The 23,852-nt window shown below is 35.4% G+C and overlaps 1 protein-coding gene across 3 annotated transcripts in view; it reads left to right on the top strand.

Moving 5' to 3' along the window:
* LOC108021920 (UDP-N-acetylglucosamine--peptide N-acetylglucosaminyltransferase 110 kDa subunit) overlaps window positions 1–23,852 on the top strand; it is a 145,063-nt gene that overhangs the window by 83,173 nt on the left and 38,038 nt on the right. For all 3 annotated transcript variants that reach the window (XM_044092650.1, XM_050889795.1, XM_050889794.1), the window contains exons 7-9: window positions 19,249–19,444; window positions 19,494–21,222; window positions 21,278–21,458. In XM_044092650.1, coding sequence (XP_043948585.1) covers window positions 19,249–19,444; window positions 19,494–21,222; window positions 21,278–21,458 — 2,106 coding nt within the window. The remainder of the gene's footprint in view (window positions 1–19,248; window positions 19,445–19,493; window positions 21,223–21,277; window positions 21,459–23,852) is intronic.

Genomic DNA, 23,852 nt, shown 5'->3' with positions numbered 1-23,852 from the left:
TTCTCTTCCTCTTCAATTTTTTTATTCAAAATAGTCATCTCGCTTTTTGCACGGTCAAAAGCATCTAAAACGAGTGTTTTAGCTCGTTGGCCGGTATGGACGCCAAAATGCCGATGCTATTATTTTGAAAGGTCTCTACGTTTGCATAACTGTTCCCTTTTTGACAAAAGCATTTTTACGAAAAGAAAGTACTTAAAACTTATGTAGATCAACGAAAACTTAAGTTAAAACTTATCTGATTTTATTATTTTCAAAAAATATCAATTATTTTTCATAAAACCAATATTTTTTGCAGCGCACAATTTAAACACCATGCTGCTTCTCTTTTGATAACTTAAACTGAGTGCACCAAGCTTTTTACTTCTTTTATACCCGGTACTCGCAGAGTAACAAATGGAAGCGTTTCTGACCCCAGAAGCGTAGTCCCTGCAGCTTTTATGCCAGAAAAAAAAGTTTAACTGAAATGTGTTTGTCTCATCATACACAAACGGCTTAAACGCTTAAATCTGTCTGCCGCACACAAAACATTTACTGAAAAAGCGAGTAGGTGGCGCCCTAAAATATCGCTTTGCTGTTTATACGATTGTGGTCAGATAAGTACGAGTGCCAAAGTGCAGCTTCGGCGACACTTCTTGGAGGAACATTTTATTCCGACGGGAGTCACTTCCGCGATCCGAATGCCATATCGCTGAAGTCACTTCTGGAAGTTACTTAGAAGTGACTTAACAGACGCTTATAGAAGATACCAGAAGGGTCTTTCCCCATTGATAATCTTGGATAAAAAACTTGTTTTTACATGTTCTGCAATATTTTATATTTCTTTTTCCTATAAGGTCTTTGGGCGCTTGTAGACACGGTCCTTGGCATGGCGGAAATGCTGCTTAATAATTTTATTTATGTCCAGCTCCGTTGATTTGAAAAATGTAATAATAATTAATTTAAAATAAACTGAAACAACATTTTATTTACCCTTACAGAGGGTATTATGATGAAGTTTGCAACGCAGTGAAGGAGACGTTTCCAACCCCATAAAGTATATATATTCTTGATCAGCATCACTAGACAAGACGATCTAGCCAAGTCCGTCCGTCTTTCTGTCCGTTTCTACGTAAACTTGTCTCTCAGTTTTAAAGCTGAAACTTTCCCAAAAGTCTTCTTTCTATTGCAGGTAGTATATAAATCGGAACCAGTCGGATCGGATAACTATATCTTATAAAATTTTAAAAAAGTTATATCATTGGTGTTTTTTAACATATATCCAACCAAGCGTAGGAACGCTTGAAAATAACATTTTTTAATTGGTTTTGATTTTCGACTTAAATTATATTAAAATCGGACGACAATATCATACAGCTGCCATAGGAACCATAGGAAATTATAGCTTTTGGGCTTTTTGACATATAATCTTATAATACTCAAAATAAAATTTTTATAGTTTTTAATATTTCAAATTTAATTTTATAAAAATCGGACTACTCTAAAATATAGAAGCCAAAAAAGTGGTCTAAAAAGACAATGAAATACTTTTTTTAATATCACTGAAGTCAGTAACAATCCTTATTATTATGTCAAATTGACATGGTGTTAATAAAGTTGATTATTTCTTATAACTGCAATGGTATAAAAACTAATTTCCTTTCTTGTTTCATATTTAAAATAAAAAAAAATATTTGGAATTACCTTTTAAAATTATGTGGAGAATCTTTGAATGCTTATTTCACTACAATCACCCCAGGTAATGCGTAAATATCGTAAAGTAATCGAATTCAGAAATAAAGGGGTATCGCCAATTATCGCTTTCTCCTTTTTCCAATAACTTTTTTTTGTAAAATTTGTTTTATCATCAATCTATCGTCCAAAAGAGTCTCAGAAGATACTTCTTCGCGATCGCGACCCTTTTTGTTTTTGTAAAATGTGTTCTATCGTCTAACTATCGTCCAGAAGTGCCTCAGAAGTTACTTCTTCGCGATCTCGACCCTTTTTTTTTGTTACTTAGATGTGACTTCTACGATATAAGTATATTTTGTTTTGTAAAATGTGTAGTGAAGTGACTTCGATCTTTTACTTGCAAAGTTTCAGCTCGATACCTTTGTCTAAAAAATACGTTTTCTCGAGATGTGCAATATAGACCTCTGTGGCGGCGACGATATCCTCATTCGACGCAAATTTTTGTCCCGCGAGTGACTATTTCAAGTTCGGAAACAAAAATAAGTTATACGGGGCCAAATTAGGAGAACAATTCGACCAATTTGGCCTTGGCAAGAGCGAAAGACTGAGCCGGTGCGTTGTCATGATGGAAGAGCACATTTTCTTCTTTTTTCTGCAATTTTTTTTCTATTATCTGCAATTCGGCGGCGAATCGGCCCAATAATTTGGCATAGTACAGCCCTCTGACCGTTTTGCCCCTTTCCTGGTAGTAGATGTAGATGTAGATCACACCTTGTGAGTCCCAAAAAACGGTCATCACCTTTCGGCCGATGGGATAGTCTTCGCCTACTTCGGGGCAGGTTTGCTGGTGAAGTCCACTGTTTCGACTGTTCCTTGGTCTCTGGTGTTTACCACTGGATCTATGTTTCGTCTACAGTCGGATTGCGCTTAAACAGCGTCAAACACTGCTCTGAAGTGGTCTCACGGTTGCGTTTGTTGTCCGGAAGAAGCAAACGCGGCACCCATCGCACCGACAGCTTTCTCATGCCCAAAATTTCATGCAGGATATGAACCTCGCGGTTTTTTGACATATCTACTGCCTCAGCTATCTCGACCATCTTCAATCTGCCAATAACGATATCGTGGATTTTTGTCACGTTATCCTCCGTGGTAGCCGCGGGCACCTGGGAGTGGCTTATCAAAAACCGACGTGCGACCACGTTGAAACTCGTTAAACCAATTTTTGACAGTCGCCAACACAGCATCCAAGCGCTCCTTGATTTCGCTGCTCGATTTCCCTTCCAAAAACAAGAATCGAATCACAGACCGATATTGATATTTCTTCAGTCAAAAAGAAACTACAAGTCCGATTCCGCTGAAATTTCGACAGTAGTCATCTACGAGAATGTACTATACAATAGTACATTTCTCTTGTGATAGTGACGCCATCGGATGGTGAGGCTAAGTACTTATCGGACTGCCCTCGTATATCTCCAGTGTTCCTTTGCTCCCTTAAGCTGAGTAACGGGTATCTGATAGTCGAGACTCGATTATAGCGTTATTCTTTGTTTTATTTTAAAATCTTTAGTGTTTTGTCATATATTTCTCTTTGTCGTTTTTTATTTTGATCAATCATTGTTCGTCTATACTATATAAAGGGTTAATATTATCGTTACTGTTAAATGAAATGTTTAAATTGGGAGATTTACTAAAAACAAGCTCGTATGCACGGTAATTGTGGACCATCGAGGAAGTAGTGTTAAAACAGTATGTAAACAATATATATGAAAGACGTTGATGCACTTCGAGCAGTACAAACAAGTGGACCAGCGACACCAGACGGGACGCAAATGAAAAATAAAAGTACAACTAAGAATGAAGCAAATGAGTTAAAATATTAGCTTTTAATACCGGGATAGAAGTTGAAATGCAAATTAATTGATAAAGGTTGTTATAGTTATAACATAGAACGCGAAAGGCAAAGTTAGAGGATAATAATTTCGTGTTAGTCCAACAGGAACATTGAATGTTAGGCAAACCGCCAAAAGATCTGCAGAATCAATGTCACCTCTTATAAGATTTTGTATAAAAATAGTACCAAACATTGGTCTACGATTTACAAGTGTAGGTAAATTAAGCAATTGTAATCTACTCTGGTAGGAAGGTAGCCTTAAGTTTTGATCCCAGTTCAAGCTACGCAGGGCAAATAAGAGAAAATTTTTTTTTACCGTCTCATTATGTGCACTTGATATTGTGGAGTCCAAACCGACGAACAATATTCCAAAATAGGACGGTCAAGGGAGGTAAATAATAATTTGGTCGTATAAGGGTCATCAAATTCTTTTGACCAACGCTTTATAAACCCAAGAACACTCATGGCTTTGTTAACAGTGGTTAGTTAACAGTAAATGTGGCAGTCAAATTTATGTTTAGAACACCTTAATCTTTAACTGAGTATACGGTCAAGTTGAGTATTTTTAAGAAACTAACTGATAAGCATGAGAGTACCCCAATAAAATGTCATAACGTTGCATTTGAGACAGTTCAAATTTAAAAGGTTGTAATCACACCATCGATGAAAACAAGCAATATCCGACGCTATATCATTATATGATAAACAAAGCTTAACATCATCAGCATACATTAGTACACGAGAATGTGTTATGATTGAGGGAAGATCGTTAATAAACAAAATAAACAGCAAAGGGCCCAAATGACTACCCTGAGGCACTCCAGATGTCACGTAGATCAATTTTGAAACAGCATTCTTAAATATAACCCTCTGAGTCCTACCATTCAAGTAACATGAAATCCCAGATAATGATTACCAGGAAACCCAATCTGATCTAATTTAAATAAAAGAAGAGGTGGTTATTGCCTTCTAAGTGCTATTGTAATGGATAAGGGGGAAAAAGTTATGTTGTACTTATCCACATACTCATATTCGAATTCGGAATTGAAAAAAGGTTTTCTTTATTTCTGACTATCGATAATACCCTATTGTCAAAATCTGGTTCCCTATATAAAGTATTTATTGTACACTTTTGAGTGTTCATGTTTATAAGTTTTTTTTAATAATGTTTTTTTTAGTAAACTTACAATTTTTGTGATGTTTATTTTTGATTTCTTTAATTTTAATTTTATTTATCTCATTTTCAAAAATTTTTGATAGTCAATTCATTTTTCTCATTTATTTATGATTCCTATACGAAAATATATATTTTTATATATATATTTTTTTTATTTTTTTTTTTTTGGATATTTTTACCCGTTGCTCGTAGAGTGAAAGGGTATACAAGGTTCGTCAGGTAAAAGGAAGGGTTTCCGACCCCATAAAGTATCACTAGCCGAGTCGATCTAGCCATGTCCGTCTGTCCGTCCGTCCGAATAAACCCTGAGATTTCGGAAACTATAAGAGCTAGAATATTCATACGTAGTATGCAGATTCCAATTCCAATCCGAGAAAATCTGTAGCGCCTACAGTTTTTATGATAGGCAGCCTGCCTCTCGCACTTGTCTCAGCTGCAGATGTCCTGGGCCTATGGGCTCAGGCGGTACCGGTGGCGGTCGTCGCACAGGTTTATAGGCAAGATTATTGCAAGGGGGGCTCTCCAGTGGTCCCGGGCAATCCTTGGGACACACTTTGGTAGCTGCTTTAGAAATGGAGGTGTTATTTTATTTTCTTGGTCCTAATTACTTAATGAGCTGGAGTTATTGGCTTTATTTTTTTTAAAACTTGAATTGAGAAAATCAAGTTTTTCTTGTAAGTTTTGGGCTGTTACCCAAGAGGATGGTAGTTGATTTTTAAATAACAGCCACTTTATATCTCTTTTGTTCTTTTTTTTTTGCTTTTTTTTTTGTTTTGCATAACTTCATCTCTACTCACTCAGATTTATTTTTTCGATTTTTAGTTCTTCAGCCTCTCTTATTCCATTTATAATTTTGGTATTTTTTCCTGGTTTTCTCACACTTGTTGCAGCATTGTTTTAGATTCCACCCAAGTGTCCTTGTAACACCAAGTCACTACAGCTTGTAGTTTTTCTGGAAGAAACGCATCTCTTTTTTTCTTTTTCACTTGCGTTTACTTATGGGAAGTAGTTTTAAAAATAACCCTACTAGTGGATCACGTTGTGAGTAACGAGTGACAAGTCAGCTTGACCGAGTGACACTCCATATAGACAATTGTATGGGATGTCCGGTTTTTCACAAGTGAAGATTCAAATGAAAATTTTTCGAAATCATTCAGGATTTTACTTGTTCCTTATACTTATTATTTGTATGGCCTGTCACTTGCAAGTCAAACGTCTCAAGTGAAATCACTCAAAAAATTCTTAATATTTTTCACTTTTCACTTTTGAATTCCCTTGCAAGCAACAAGTTCCAACTGAAATCACTTTGGAAATTCATAATTGGGACACATTTGTTTTTATTACTTTTCACCTAATTTTAATTAGATTGTGTTTTTAAGTTTTCTGTTGAAATGTTACCCTTGCAGAGGGTATAATGATTTCAGTCAGAAGTTTGCAACACAGTGAAAGAGACGTTTCCGACTCCAAAAAGTATATACTCGTATATTCTTGATCAGCGTCACATGACGAGTCGATCTAGCCATGTCCGTCCATTTCTACGCAAACTAGTCTTTCCTATTTTATAGATTCCATAGAAACTATCGGGGAAAAAATTTAAAACAAATTATACCTTTGGTGTTTTTTTTACATTAATCTCCTACGTTTGGAAATAACATTTTTTAATTGATTTTGCATTTCGAATTAAATTTTATCAAATCGGACGCCTATATCATGTAGCTGCCATAGAAACGATCGGAATATATGAAATTATTATATCTTTGGTGCTTTGCAACATATAATCTTCTAAGTTTGGAAATAACATTTTTTTAATTTGTTCTAAATTTCGAATTAAGTTTGATTAAAATAATATGTTTGTTTCATTTGTTTCTATAATTTGTATAGCTTTGGTGATATTTGACATATTACCTTCTAAGCTTGGAAATAACGTTTTTTAATTAGTTCTAAATTTCGAATTAAATTTTATCTAAATCGGCCGACTATATCATATAGCTGTCATAGGCAAATCCCCAAATTATAGCTTTGGGAATTTTCAACATATAACCTTCTAAGCTTGGAAATAAAAATTGTTATTAGTTTTGAATTTCGAATTAAATTGTATAAAAATCGGACGACTATATCATATAACTGTCATAGGAACGATCAGAATATTGGTGGGAAAATAATATGAAACAAATTATAGCTTTGGGGCTTTTTGACTTATTATCTTATAATGTGGGGAATATAAATTTTTATATTTTTAAGAATTTTAAATTCAATTTAATAAAACTATTGATTATTTTGTATAACTGCAAGGGTAAACAAACTTCGGCTTGTCGAAGTTAACTTCCTATCTTGTTATTTCATGTTTTCCGACTAATTTTCCGATCGTTCCTATGACTGGTTATAAATTAAAAAACACCGAAGATATAATTTTTTAATATTATTTTACTACTAATTTTCCGATTGTTCCAATGGGAGCTATATGATATAGTCGTCCGATTTTGATAAAATTTAATTCGAAATTCAGAACTAATTTAAAAATGTTATATCCAAGCTTAGAAAGGTATATGTCGCGATAGTTCCTATGGGAGCTATTAGATATACTTGTCCGGTCCGGCTGGATCCGACTTATATACTACCTGCAATATAAAGAAAACTTTTGGGAAAGTTTCAGCCCGCTAGCTTTAAAACGGAAAGACTAGTTTGCGTAGAAACGGACGGACAGACGGGCGGACAGACTGACAGACGGACGGACAGACGGACATGGCTAGATCGACTCGTCTTGTGACGCTGATCAAGAATATATATACTTTATGGGTTCGGAAACGTCTCTTTCACTGCGCTGCAAACTTCTGACTGAAATTATTATACCCTTTGCAATGGTCTATATATGTTCGCAGTTTTTGGGGAAACTGAGTAAACTACACGTCAACAATGTCCCCTTTAATGCCAATGTAATTGCTTTGACTGAAACGTGGCTTTATTTCTCGGTGTCTGGTTGCGAAATATTTGACGGAAACTAATCATCTGTAGACAACAAGATGTCACCGCTCAATCGGCTTACCCCCGCGGCGGTGTTCCTTTTGTCGTCAAGGCCGATCTTGTTTGTCTTGTCTCTCAATGTATTTATATTATCGTGCTGTCCTTAGCACGTTATCGTATTGTTATTGGCGACTTTAACCTTCCGGCCATTTCTTGGATGCCTTCAACCTTTCCAAATTTTCTCGTTCCTCCAACGGACCATGAGTTTGTTCACGGTAAGATCAATACCGATGATCTTAATTAGGACTACTAAACTCAGTCTGCTCTGGTAAAGTTTCAGACCTTATTTTTTCCTGAGAGTTGGCAATTGCATGCTTAACCGGTTTTCTCTCATGTTCCTCTTCATGCCTTGTTCCAAAACGGAAACATCATTCTTTCGTTGATTTGGTAGAGCTAAGTACACAAAAATGAATAGGCATTTATCCAAAATCAACTGGTCCTTCATGGATTCATTGTAGAACAGTTTTATGGTATAATATATTTAGCTTTCGATATGTTGATTCCGTAATTTCCCTCTGCAAATTCGGGTTGATTCTCTCGTTAACTCACTTTCCTGGAAAAAATTCCATGTTTAAACTGTTTAAGAAATTTGAGAGAATCGGGTTGCTTTCTGACCATTGAAGGTATCCAATTGCTCGCTCTAATTTATTAATCAATAATTCCAAATGGTGCAATAGTTCCCCTGACCGTTTTCTCTTTAACACATCTGCCTCTTGTGATTTCAGTATTGCGAACTTGTTTGCCAACTTTTCCCAGTCCACGTACTTATTTATTATTTACGATACCCTTTCATCCTACCTTCATACCCCTCTTCCTCACTTCAACTGAATTTTTATGCCACTTATTAGTGAGTTTTTTAACATCTTCAAAAAATGAAGTTGTCTTTCTCTTCTACTCTTTCATTTCCCTGAAGTTCGGAAGGAATCCTATTCATATAAAAAGGGAGTAAATCATATATTTAAAACTATTGCGGTATTGCAAAACTGAGCGCGATTCCCAAGTTATCTAGCTAATTACCGCTCAGCTACTGCACCAATGCAGTTCAGTAATGTCCCCGACTTAGCATGGCTTTGTGATACGAGGTTCAACTTCTACGAATCTTATCGAAAGAATCTCTTTCACACAAGCTCTGCTATTGGTTCGAGTGATCTTGAACGCATTATTTCCGTTACAGATCTTCGAGATCTTCAACCACAACTTAAACTTCATTGACCACATTGGCATCATATAGGATTCGGGAATTTAATATTAGTGTATTACCCTTGCAGCGTAGGAGTAACAGCGACATCAACAGTTTAGGCCCTGTACCTTAGTTAAAATTTGAATTGCTTTTGATTATTTGATTATTATTGTGTTATCCAATATTATTAATCGAGTACACTAAGAATATGGAGTCTTTATTTAAAAAGCATCGAGTATAAAAAAGCGACGCTATAGAGAGAGAGAGTTTAGCAAGTCGTAAAGTGTAGAAGTCGTCCAGTGAGTGTTTCCGCCAAATAAGTCGGGTTTTATGGGTATATACGTTATATTAAGAAACAATTCGTTCATTAAAGTTTAAAAAAAACATTCTGTATTATTCCGAAAATAAAATACATTTGTATTTTCTTTATATTAATTTTAATTTGTTCACAATTCAACAAAAACTTGTTTATGTAAATTGATTTTGTAGAGGATAAGTATAACACGCAAAATCTATTTTATCTCTGACCGCACCTTTACTGAAAGAAAAGCTGACTGATTTGGGCTTGAGTACGGAAGGTAAGAAGAGCACATTGCAGGATAGACTTTTAGATCATTTCCAGGTGCCAGATGCCGTTGATAAAGAAGATAATGCAAGCGAGGTTGGTTCACAGAGTACTGAATTTCAAGATGCTGTCAACTCCACGACTTCCAGGTTTACCTTAAGAGACGTTCAGGATAGCATCAGCATCAAATCAGATCAGCAGTATATTAACAATTGGTTAATTGAATTTGAGGATGTAGCTGTAACGGTTGGTTATACATCTACGGAAAACAACTTTTAAGCGGAGCAGCTAAGCTTTTTATTATAAGTTTGACAGGAGCGCGCGGTTGGAATATTCTAAAATCTGAGGAGTTTGGAAAGCAGTTGTGTTCAACAGATGTTCACAAAATGTTAAGGTATAGAGAGAAGAAGGAAACAGAAACATGCTAAGAGTATTTGTACAGTCTGATGGAACTAAGCAAGCCTATTGGGCTAGAGGCATCCTTCTTAATTGATGGAGTCCCTAACAGAAAATCAAACAAAGCTGGCTTGTATACACCCAAAACGGTAAATGACTCAAAGGCAGTACTAACGACGTGTCGAAGAGAGGATGGAAAGGAAGAGAGTTTGGAGATCAAGTTGGAGAGAAAGAGAGTTTGGAGACCAAGGCTAGAGAAAGAGTGAGTGGAGACTTGGCGGGCAGAACGAACCATGTCCAAAAGGGAGTAACGGGACGCCGCCGGACTTTAGACTCTAGCGTGAACTTTGGACAAGGAGAGGAAGTGTCACATCTCAGCAGCGGAGCGGCAAACAGGCGTGCCACATGCATCACGGAAACTAGGAGTACTGCAACATAAGGCAGAACTTCTGTTGGAAGCTGTGCATAAAGGACAAATGGGTAAAACTGGAGCCGTGGACTTTGGACCCGGAGTGAAGAGATTCAGCGAGAAATTCATAAAAGGGAAATAACTGTTCCCGGAGGCCCTATATAAAGCCGCAGGGCGCTGGCAAGATCATTAGTTGATCACGAGAAGTAAAACCATCAAGATCAGATATCAAAGTGAACAGTCAAACAACCAAGTAAACTACAAGATCGCTACGTCGAGACGTCCGGAATTGGGATACCAGGAATCACCGAATTTAAACTCAGGTAGCTTAAGACCAGAGGACATTAACGGCTAGGTAAAGTCGATCTGTTTAACCCTGCGTTACGCCTGGAGAATCTGCCAGAGTTTGAGCAGGGAAGTCCGGCGACAGGAGCTACAGGACTGGATCACCGAGTCAACGAGGCGAGATTACGCCGAACCGTCGCAGACACCAAGGGCCATAAGTGGCGACATCAAGGCCATACGTGTTCCCAAGCTGTCTGTAATTATACCCACACTAAACTCACTACGAACTACGGTCACATTTATATAAATCTGGTGGGTCGAACACACACAATCTACTTAGCTAGCCTCACGAATCTCGCAAGCAAAGAATATTCGAAACAGTTCGTCAAGAAAATGCTACAAGTGCGGTATAGATTTTGCAAAAGAATGCGTCGATGAAGTTATTTGCTACAAAGGGAGTTAATCAGATATTTAAAACTATTGTGGTATTGCAAAAATGAGCTCGATTTCCAAGTTTTTTGAAAGCTAATTAGGTGGTCGCGTTTATAACCTAGCTTTTTTATTTTCAAATTTGTAAATCAAAGTTAGCATTAAGTCAAAGATTGGAAGTATACAAATGAATACAACTGGTGAAGTTCAACATATTTCCGAGTTTTTATTACAAAGTGTGTGAAAGACCCCCAGAGTAGACTTCTGCTCAACTTTGACGATCGGGTGCGAATCGTCACAACACGTTCATTAAAGTTTTTAAAAACATTCTGCAACTATTCCCAAAATAAACTTTATTAAAATTATTAAAAAAAAGGCCTTTGTCAAACTTTGGTCAAGGAAATTTAAAAACCCTATACCACGAAAAACATGCATTTCCTTGGTTAGTCGAACTCTTGCATTCTGCTCGTGTGCTTTGACTTCTCGTCTCGGCTCGTCCGACGCCTTCCATTTAGCACTCTGGCGTTTCGTTTCGAGTTCATATTGAAAACACCAAGATTCGTCACCAGTCACAATCTTGTAAAGATTGTTCGGGTCTTTTTCATCAATTAAACGTTTCGGTAAAATTCTAAAACAAAATTTAATGTTGGCTCTTTGTTCGAAGCTTATTTTCGCAACGAGGACAAAAACATACTGACATTTAAAACGCAATAACCTCACTTCCAATAGATGAAATGTAATGAAATTTTTACTGGAAGTTGATAAGCGATAGCAGATTCTAACGCACCAGTTGACATATAGATGATTGTCATCTAACCACCAAAAACCATGATTCGCAATAAGTGGATTTACTTTTAATGAAGAACTTATCACAAATAATTTATCAAACTTGAAAGATCACTTGAATTCTGAGTCAAAATTTCATTCGCAGAGGAAGTTTGTTATGTGAACATGCCATGCCCACACGAAAACATACAAATCGGCCAAAATTGTGGCATCTGTTTTAGAATTCGATTTCACAGATTCGTACGCAGCCCTAGCGAACTTGCCATACCCTTTCTGATGCCCACAAACACCCATTAAGCTTTATAGATCGTTTATTATCGTGTGGTATCTGTCTACCACATTACGATGTCTTAAAATCGCGTGCAGTTGTCGCTTTACAATCTCGATTTGCTGTTTGTATATCTTCGCTTTTGTCTCTTGGCTGCATAACAGGTATCTTATATTCTGCCGCCCCCATTACCTTTTATCGAATTCGCTTGTAGGTGGCGCTTCACAATCTTCAATCTTTCATGTTTGACTTTATTGCTTGTTTTTTCAGTATGTATAAAGATAATGTAGGAGTAAGAGAAGGAGCCATTTCTTAAAAGCGTAAATGATTTCTTTGATTTCTTTCTTTCTCAAATATTATGTGTAAAAATGTATCGCTTGTAGTCGTCTTAATTTTTGGTAGCTTTGGATCATCTTTTTGTTAAAAGATCCTGCTTTTGGTGGACTTTCTTTAATTGATGATGTGGTTTAGCGTATTCCTTCTTATCTCCTTGGCATTTCCCTTCTGTGTCTGGTTTTCAGCCTTGAAGTCTATCATTTTTTTTAATTAGGCTGTTATTCTTAATACCTATTGTCAACCATGGAAATATTGTATATAATAAAAAAATGTCGCCAAAAAATCGAGATTTTGTACACAAGTTTATATAATATTCAGGTTATACTCCTTCAGCTCTAAGTTAGGATTGAGTAGAAAGAATGTTGTTCTCTTAAGTTCTGGGTTTTTATGAAAACAGCGAATGATAAAAACATATCTAGGAAAAACTTTGGCGGAATTAAACCTTTCACGAAGGCGCTACAGCATTAGAGTGGGCAAGCAGTTCTGCAACCCAAGCGAACGGACGTGTTTTTTCTTAAGCTCCAAATAAAAATAGTTTTTACTCTGAACTTATAGCGTAGAAACCAATAAAAAGTGTAATAAGATCTCGCTTTCAATGTGAATACTGCAAATCTTCTTTAGAACCTCCAAGTTTGCCATATAAACTGATTTAAATAAATAAACAATTAACGTCGAACGCCGCATCTATATTTGTGTATTTGTGCACGAACATTGAACCTACCGCCGTCGAACTTATCTGTACCCACTCTTCACACTCTTCGCGTCGCTATGTCTTTAAATTCGGCTTCAGAAAACCAACGACTCCGCAGCAACACCAACAACATTGTGAGTCCCACTAAGCGCATGTCTGATGCTCCGCCGCCGTGGCTATTAGAAATGCTCAACTCGCGCTTCAAAGAATAAACTGAGCAAATAGTAGAGGACCGTATTCTAGATAGGCTTACAAGCCTAACGCTTACGCGTTAAGCTTCTGGATCGGGAGGCTGGCGAGCTCACCACCCTGACAGAGAGAATGGGGGAGATTGAGGCAAAATTGGCAGCACAGCATATGGCACATCAGACGTGTGACTTATGCGTGCATGGAATTCCATTTATTGAGGTCTCCCTCAAACTTGAAGGTATAACCAGTTCTGTTTCTCACTTAAGCTAGCACCGCCACCGAAAATCAAGGAGCTATTCCGGGCCAGAAAAGCACAAAACTCTTCTGTAGACCCGGTGGTCATACTTCGCATGGAAAATCAGCACGAAAAAATCACTATGCTGCACTGTATCGGAGCATATGATGGGCTTCAACTCACAAGTCGCTCTTTATGTTCATAAGCAGCTCTTGAGAGAACACCAAGTGATTTTTAAAGAGGCAATGAAGCTTAAAAAGCGCAGACTGCTCTCTGCTGTGTTTACCCGCAGAGGCCTAGTCCACGTCTACTGCGTGAAAAGTATGATTTAACTTTTGGCGCTCTCGCTGAACCTTGGTAAGTCAGTTTCTCCTCTCCCGTCGCGGTCTGCATCTTTGTCATGTGAGGGATTTTGCCGCTGATATGTTCCTGTATCTTAATCTAATTAAAACCAGGTACTTAAAATTCGTATACTCTCTCTTTATTAGACTTAAGATTTTTGAAACTCTGAAAATTACGACTTTCTTAATTAGGTATCTCACTCTCTCTCAAGACTCTTTTTTGTGTTTAATAGTGTTATGTAGACCTATTATTATAGCAAAAGCAATAGGTGCGCATGAGTTACTGATTATCTGGTTTGTTGATGATGGATGGCAATGTATGCACGCCGAGTGCGAGCAGCTATACGATGCTTAGAATACTTGGTAATCAGAGAACTGGCCTTCGTGATTGCCATTTTAACGCTCAAAGCTTATTAACGAAAATTAAAGAATTTAGGTATTTATTAGTTAATACAAATATCGGTGTAAACACCCAAGTGATAGTTCCGTTGAATGGATATTTGTTCAGATCACAAATACTTTATACTCATCAGAAACTTTATTTACTACCAAAATTTAATTGACTTAATATCCTCCATGGGTATCTCTTATTTGGATGTTATTCTTGCTGGGGATTTCAACACCAATATCCTAAGGGGATATTAAATTTAGTAAACTCATCAGTACCTACACATTTTTTAAACCACTGTGATATACTACTTCATTTATTTTTTGTAACTGTCTGTGATAAAATTTCCATGTATAGTCAACTTTTAATGCCAATGTTTTCAAAGCACGATCTAATTTATTTAATTTATAATATTAATACAGACTTTACTAAAAACCATATAGTTTATAGGGAATTTAAAAATATTGACTACGCCTTGCTAAGTACCGATTGTAATTTATGTGGTTGGGACTCTATTATTAATATAAATTCTCAATTGACTGTCCTACAAGATCGTATAATATTCTTATACAACCGATCAGTAACATTAGTGACAAAAATTACCAAGCCTCGTGAAAATCCATGGTTTAATGTAGCAATTAAGGTACTTATTGACAAACGGGATACTGCATTTAAATGGAAGCGATATAAGACAAGCCAGCACGCAGCGCAATATAAAACTCTAACAAAAAAAGTTTCACAATTAATAAATCAATAGAAACTTTATTTCTTTAACAGATTTACTATGGCAACAAAGAGTCAGCAGAAATGGGCTGATATTAAGAAACTAGGCATTGGAAAATCCAACACTACACGGTGTGATTCTAATCCTGATGAACTTAATAAACAATTTTTAGACTGTAAAGCTTGATGTAACAAAAGATGACTAACTTGGCCACCTTCCTCAAAATACATTTTGAAATTGTGATAATATAAATTGCGGCTGTGATAATAGTACCTGTCATAGTAGTTTTAGTTTCGCGTGTGTAACTGACTCTGATGTCCTTAAATCAATGTTACTAATTAAGTAATGTATAAAGATGATATTGCTTTAAAATATTACCATTCATATTACATATTCATAAATAATTCTGCCTTGACACAATCAATATTTGCAGACTCTTTGAAATTAGCTAAAATAATACCAATCCCAAAATCTGCAAATGCGTATAGGCCAATTTTAGTCCTACAATATCCGTCAAAAGTCTTCAAACGACTTTTGGCTGATCAGATGACGAATTATTTAAAAGCTAACAACATTCTAAACAATCAGGGTTCCGTGTTGGCAGAAGCTGTACGACAGCTATGTATAAATAGTTGAAGACATCAGGGTAAAAATGCATACTGACAACGTAACATTTATGACTGTTTTAGATTATAACAAAGCATTTGACACGGTAAATCACGAAATTCTTTGTTTTAAGTTAAAACGTCTATGTAATTTCTCGCGTGCATTAGTGTAACTAATTTCTTCTTATTTAAGCAATCGTGGGCAGTCGGTTTTCGTAAATAATGTGTATTCGTCTTTTCTATGTCTGAAACGTGGTGTGTCAGCCGTCCTATTCGTAGAATTAATGAATGTATAAATGTTAGCCAGAGGGTGAATATCAATGGGCATGGCTTAAACCCAAAAAAGTGTAAATGTCTTGTTGTAGGTAAAAGAGAAGTGGTTACCGATGTATTGCATAAGTTAATAATTAATAAGACTCCTATTAAGTATATAAAAACAGGATTTACGTTTAATCAAACATTGACGTTGGATGATCACATTAATAAATCTTTGGGAAAAATGTATGCAATACTTTGAAACTTATACTTGACCAAAGACTTCTTACCGACCAAAATAAAAGAGACGATTGCAAAAATGTACCTCATTCCGGCACTTTTCTAAGGAATAGAGGTATTCAGTGACTGCAGCTCCGTAGATAAGCGCAAGCTGTAGATACCGTTCAATAATGTGGCAAGATTTATTTATAATAGACAAAGAGCTGACCATATAAGTGACTTTACAATTAAAATCTTTAACATGCCACTAAAATCCTGGACCTTAGGGCCCTACTACTACTCCATAAAATATAAGCAGACAAGAGCCGTCATATCTTTATGAAAAACTCACTTTAAGATCGTCAAGAAGAACCAGAAATATAATAAGCCTTAAGTATAAGTACCTATGCACAAGGAGGCAGTTCCTTGTATATGCTGTTCGCACTTGGAACCAACTGCCACACATTATGAAGGCAATCAGTAACGAAACTCAATTTAAAAACGCACTTCAAGACTATTTAAAGGCACCACCTGGCTATTAAACTATACAACTTATCGTATTGGAATTTCAATTTAGAGAGAAAGTAAGAACTAATAAAAATGGAAATCAAAAATTAAAATTTTAAAGCTAAAATTAGCAAATTGAAAATTAAAATAAAAATAAGAATAAATAAATATTAAAAACTAAAAATTGTTTTAAATAATAATAAAAATAATAATAATATTAGTAATGAAAGTGATATATATTAAAATTGTATTTGTTAAGATTAGCCATTATTAGTTCAATTCTAATTTTTATTATAAGTTCAATTCAAATTTTACAATTGTGACCAGCGCCTTAATTTATAAGTACATTACATGCTTGTGGTGCTGGGATAGGCAATACAATAAAATATAAATAAAAAGAATAAACAAAAAGAAAGGAACCCTGCCGAAACTAATTTTCGGTGAGCAGGAAGCCCTGAAATCTGCATCCCAAGTCCGACTCTACTAGCTTCAATAGTTTTCGAGATCCCAGCGTTCATACGGACGGATGGACATGGCTAGATCGACTCAGCTAGTGTTTCTGATCAAGAATATATTTACTTTATGGCGTCGGAAACGCTTTCTTCTACCATTTACGTACTTTTCGGCGAGAGTCAAGAGTTACTCTATGAGTAAAGGGTATAATAAAAATAAAATGTTGAAACTTTATAATTTAAATTTGACCTTTATGACCCAAACGATTACTTTTAAATATATACAAAAGCTATGGAATTGTTTTCAAAACATTTTTCTATTCATATATATACATGTATACACCGCTAAACTAGAATATATAAATTGATTACTTACTTATTACTAATTACTTTAAAAATTAAGTAATTGTCAAAAATTTACATATGTTAGTATTTATGCAATTGGTAACTGCACCGATCAATAAGAGCTCGACATTAATACAGAAAACATTCCAAAAAATGCGGTCTATGCGTCAAAAAGCTTTAAACTCTATTTAATATCAGAAAAAAGTAAAAAAAAAAAAAAACAAATATATATTCTTATTGAGGTCAACATATTGGCAGAAGTATAAAACGCAACCTTTTAAAACATATTTAACCATAATGCATCGCTTGGCTGTCCTGCTAAGATAAATTAACTAACCGATAAGTAAACACAAGATTCCGTTCGAAACCCAAGCTGTTGCCACCCAATTTAATTCATCCCTTAAATTTCGAAAAAAAATGTGAATCACCTTGTGAGTATCGAGTGACATGTCGGTGTGCACGAGTGAAGAACAAGTGACACTCCATGTAGACAATTTTATGGGATGTCCGCTTTTTTTACAATTACAAATTTTAAATAAACATTTTTTGAAGTAATTCCGGATTCCCCTAGTTCCTTATACTCATTTGCTGTATGACTTGTCACCTGCAGGTGACACCTTTCATGGGAAATCACTTGTGAAATTCCGAATATTTTCAAAGAGTTGTTACTCATTATTTGAAATTTAGAACTAATTCAAAATTGTTATTTCCACAAGTAGGAGGTTACTTGTTAAAATACACCAAAGATATAATTTGTTCAACTTTTTTTTTTTAATTATTAGTTGTCCGATCCGGCTGTTTCCGACTTATATACTACCTGTAATAGAAAGAAGACTTTTGGGAATGTTTCAGCCCGATAGCTTAAAAACGGGGACAGATGGACGGACAGACGAACATGGCTAGATCGACTCGTCTTGTGACGCTGATCAAGAATATAACTTTATGGGGTCGGAATCGTTTCATTTACTGCGTTGCAAACTTCTGACTGAAATCAATATAACCTCTGCATGTGTATGAAAAGCATGAATTTGGGGCGTCGCATAAGTACAATAGTCGGCATAAGTATTTTAATGAAACAAACGTTAAATACACTTATAATTTGAAGTTACTTTTTGTAAATGTTAGATTCAATGGAAAGGTTATATAAATGGTTATTTTATCCTGAAAAAATAATATACACTCCAAATGCACATAGCCTATAAATTCGTACTATATATTGTTAATTTTTCATTCGGCTCTCGCTCAAGCGGGTAATAATATTCAAAAACCATGGAAAGCTAAGGTTAATAGCTTTTCGTTTTTTAACTTTTTTATATATCTCATTACGTTTTTTTATCGCAATACGAGAAAGTTATTTTAAATTAAAATTTTAAATATTGTAATATTAAAAACTTCTATACCTATTTAGTTGGGTGGCAGTGTGAACACATTTGTGTTTATTTACGTCATTGAAGGCTATTGTTTGCATATACGTGAGTTATAGATGGGTGTACATATAATTTAGATAAATCTAAGCAAAACTAATGTTTCGTACGCTTTATATATGCTGTCTGTTACATTTTTATGTGCTCATAAAATATTTCAATTTGTCGATATTTTATATGACTACTTTGTTAATATAACGACAATGGTGTATCAATGCGTGGTGGTTTATACAATAGTTTTAATAAGCCTCAAAGATCGCAAATACGTAAATCAGTTGCATTATACAAGCAACGCCAAAAATACATTTCCTTTTTTGACTAAACTAAGGGTTTTATGGAAACGGTACATTCATTTGTGTTATATTAAAAATATACTATGTTTTGAACTTAAAATATGTTCCTTGGTCTGAACATATATAAGCTCCACCGCTATTAATAAATAATTAATTCGATAATTTTTAGAGCCGTGGCTGCCTACTTACGTGCATTAAACTTATCCCCGAATAATGCCGTAGTTCATGGAAATTTGGCATGTGTTTACTATGAGCAGGGCCTTATTGATTTGGCTATTGACACATATAGGAGGGCAATAGAACTGCAGCCAAACTTCCCCGATGCCTACTGCAATCTTGCCAACGCTCTAAAAGAGAAAGGCCAGGTATGTTAAATTTTAATTGTGGTTTAAATTAACTGTTAGTTTTTTTTAGGTTAAAGAAGCTGAGGACTGCTATAACACTGCATTAAGACTGTGTTCGAATCATGCAGATTCCCTTAATAATTTAGCGAATATAAAAAGAGAACAAGGATACATTGATGAAGCTACACGACTATATTTAAAAGCTTTGGAAGTGTTCCCTGATTTTGCTGCTGCTCATTCAAACTTGGCGTCTGTATTACAGCAGCAGGGGAAATTAAAGGAAGCATTAATGCATTATAAGGAAGCTATCAGAATTCAGCCCACATTTGCAGACGCATATTCGAATATGGGAAATACTCTTAAAGAATTACAAGACGTCACTGGTGCACTTCAATGCTACACCAGAGCTATTCAAATTAATCCAGCATTTGCCGATGCGCACAGTAATTTGGCAAGCATACACAAAGATTCCGGAAACATTCCCGAAGCAATTCAGTCATACCGAACAGCTCTGAAGTTAAAACCTGATTTTCCTGATGCATATTGTAATTTGGCTCATTGCCTTCAAATCGTCTGTGATTGGACAGATTATGAAGCTCGAATGAAAAAATTGGTTACTATAGTATCTGAGCAGCTTGAAAAAAATCGTTTACCTTCTGTTCATCCACACCACTCAATGCTTTATCCTTTGACCCACGACTATCGCAAAGCAATTGCAGCGCGGCATGCTAATTTGTGTTTGGAAAAAATCCATGTTCTTCATAAAAAACCGTATAATTTTTTGAAGAGATTGCCAATCAAAGGAAGATTACGTATAGGATATCTTAGCTCGGATTTTGGAAATCATCCTACCTCGCATTTAATGCAATCTGTGCCAGGTCTTCATGATCGTTCAAAAGTAGAGATTTTTTGTTATGCATTAAGTCCTGATGATGGCACAACCTTTCGATACAAAATCAGCAGAGAATCGGAAAACTTTGTAGATCTTTCACAAATCCCTTGTAATGGCAAAGCAGCAGATAAAATATTCAATGATGGTATAAATATTTTAGTGAATATGAATGGATACACAAAAGGAGCGAGAAATGAAATATTTGCACTTCGACCTGCCCCAATTCAAGTAATGTGGTTAGGGTATCCAGGTACTAGTGGAGCAAGTTTTATGGATTATATTATTACGGATTCTGTAACAAGCCCAATGGATTTAGCCTACCAATACAGCGAAAAGTTGTCTTATATGCCTCACACATATTTTATTGGTGATCATAAGCAAATGTTTCCACATTTAAAGGAACGGATAATTGTTTGCGATAAGCAACAACCTTCTGTTGTTGATAATGTAACAGTTATAAATGCTACAGATTTATCACCTTTGGTTGAAAACACAGATGTAAAGGAGATTAAAGAAGTGGTTAACGCACAGAAACCAGTCGAAATAACACATAAAGTCGCGGAGTTGCCAAACACAATACAAATTGTATCAATGATAGCTTCTGGGCAAGTGCAAACTTCTCTAAATGGTGTTTTGGTTCAAAACGGATTGGCCACTACCCAAACTAACAATAAGGCCGCTACCGGTGAAGAGGTACCACAAAATATTGTAATAACCACTCGACGTCAATATATGTTACCCGATGACGCTATTGTATACTGCAATTTTAATCAGCTATACAAAATCGACCCTCAAACCCTTGAGTCTTGGGTAGAAATTTTAAAAAATGTGCCCAAGTCGGTTCTGTGGCTACTAAGGTTTCCAGCAGTTGGGGAACAAAATATTAAAAAAAACGTCAGTGACTTCGGTAAATAAAAGTATTTATTGTATTATAATTCAAATATAAACATTAATTTTTGTAGGAGTTTCTCCTGATAGAGTTATATTTTCCAATGTAGCTGCTAAGGAAGAACATGTGCGCCGAGGCCAATTAGCTGACATATGTCTTGACACTCCATTATGCAATGGACACACTACTTCGATGGACGTATTGTGGACAGGTACACCTGTCGTAACATTGCCAGGGGAAACACTAGCCTCAAGGTATGTTTGCAATAAAGTAAAAATTTTATAGTGCTTAAAGAAGTGCGGCTTTGGCACCAAATAATTTATTTTGTTACACTTTACATTGGGCTACAGTTTTGTTTTTTGACAAACTGATAATGATAAAGAGTGTAAGCTATAGCGATGAACGATTCGTTTTTTCAATGTCAAATTTTTATATTTTTCAAAATTTTAAAGGCAGAAAGTTGCTGTCATTAATTAAGCATATATGACGTAAAAGTTCCTTCATCCTTCGTTCATCCTTATACAGAACCCAATATTTATCTGACACAAATCTTTGATCACATCACATATAAGTAGAATAGGTTTTTTACTTTTTAATTCTTAATAACATTATTGTAAATACAAACATTGTCTACAACATAAACGAAATCGACTTCAATTATTAAAAATTTTTTACGATTATTCACATATAAAATGTGACGAGTTCGTCACCATACCCTACTTAACCCAGCCTACATTCCCCTATAAATACTAATAAGACCATAGTGTAATTTCGGGGATATATAAATTAAAAGGAACGGAATTCGCGAAAAAACGAATAAGTGAAGATAGGACTACCAAATATTTTCGATTATTGTTAATTTGTATATTTTGTCTAAAAACTGTAAAATTGGAACTAAATTACAAAAAAGCTAAATATTATCACTATAAACGGCAGCCCACGTAGTAAGGAAGCGCACCAGGAGGCGAGAGATGGCAACTTCTATAAATACACGAAAAAATTAAAATCTAGCCCATTGCTTCTTAAAGTTCCGTTTTGATGCGATCATCCTTTGTTTGGAAAACTATCCCATTTCCATTTCTAACTTGTCCACAACTACACGTGTTGATCGCATCTACGGAACATTGCGTTTCTTTGAATGTCAATAAATCTCCTACAGCCACCGCAAATTCCATACTTAAACACATCTTCAAGAGAGTTATCAGTGAAGTATCTAGATCGCAATTATCGCTTTCTTTATAGGTGATAATGTCGGAAAAAATTTTTATGAAAAAAAAGAATAAGGCTTAAATGCATGTTTGTAAACATTCTTGAAACATTATTTTTGTAGTTACTTGAAACTTTTTGTATCCAAAATTTTATTTTTCAAGACGAAGAGGGTGCAGAGGGTGTAATGATTTCAGTCAGAAGTTTGCAACGCAGTGAAGAAGACGTTTCCGACCCCATAAAGTATATATATTCTTGATCAGCGTCACAAGACGAGTCGATCTAGCCATGTCCGTCTGTCTGTCCATATGTTCTAAGTAAACTGGTCTCTCAGTTTTAAAGCTATCAGACTGAAGCTCATTTCCGTCACAAAAGTTGATATCAGAACTTTTTTTTATTTTCTTCGTAAAGTGGTGTGTTTTTTTTATATCAGAAGTTGTTGCTTTAAACACAAATCCATATACTTTTCCAAAATTCTTAGAAATTGAGTTTCTTATGCGGAACTGTTTTTTAGAATTAAGTTAATTCCAAGATTTAATTTAGAGCGTAACTCATTACAAAAATTTTGTGTGTCAAAATTTAAGGAATACCAAGGGCAAAATTTTTACTTATATTTTAACCCGAAATCGTTAGAGCAGGTTTGTGCCCAACCGAAATAGGCACCCGCTGGCACGGTGCCCGCTTTAAATGAGTACCGAATCACTACAATGTGCTCATCACTAAGAGCTCATTCAGTGCTCAATTTGTTTAAAATTGACTGCTTAAATTAACAGACATTCAACAGTTCTAAAAAATGAGCACAGATTCAGTGCTTTTTATAGCACCCTAATTAAGCAGATGAAAAAGCACAGATTCAACACATGTTGTGCGTCTATTTAATCAGCAGAAAAAGCACAAATTCGGCACAGATTGAACGCTATAATTTAAAATATATAATTTTTTTTTATTGATTTGATTTAATTTTTTTTTCGATTTACAATGTGGGCTTGGTTTTGATTGAGTTCTTTGGGGTCCTGGGTACCTTCCGCTTAAGGCAGCTCAAGTTCTTAACACACCTCATTCTCTTTTGCAGCGCTTTCTTTGAAGGCTCGGATGGCTCTGTCTGAGAGATTGCAAATAATAGTTTATTTCAGCCCGTAATAAAAACTTCCTAAGTAAGGTCGCGACAATATTTGGGTAGGCCTTCAGCTTCCTTTTGCTTTATTATTTGTTACACCATATATTTTATATGAAATATAACATTTTTCCAGGGACGGAAATTTAAATATGTTTGAGACTTTTATCCAAAAAGTCATTTTTTATCCAGCACTGTGTTTCTTGATAAACTCGTATTTTTATCAATGATAGTATAAATGTACTCGATGTTAGTTCTACTTTTATAAATAAATGGTGTGAGAGACTTTCCAGTAATTGCTTTTTTGTTTTATTAATTAAAAAACACT

This window comes from Drosophila biarmipes, unplaced genomic scaffold (assembly GCF_025231255.1).
Source record: "Drosophila biarmipes strain raj3 unplaced genomic scaffold, RU_DBia_V1.1 ptg000007l, whole genome shotgun sequence".
NCBI classification, from domain to species: Eukaryota; Metazoa; Arthropoda; class Insecta; order Diptera; family Drosophilidae; genus Drosophila; species Drosophila biarmipes.
This window is presented reverse-complemented; position numbering and strand designations above follow the sequence as displayed.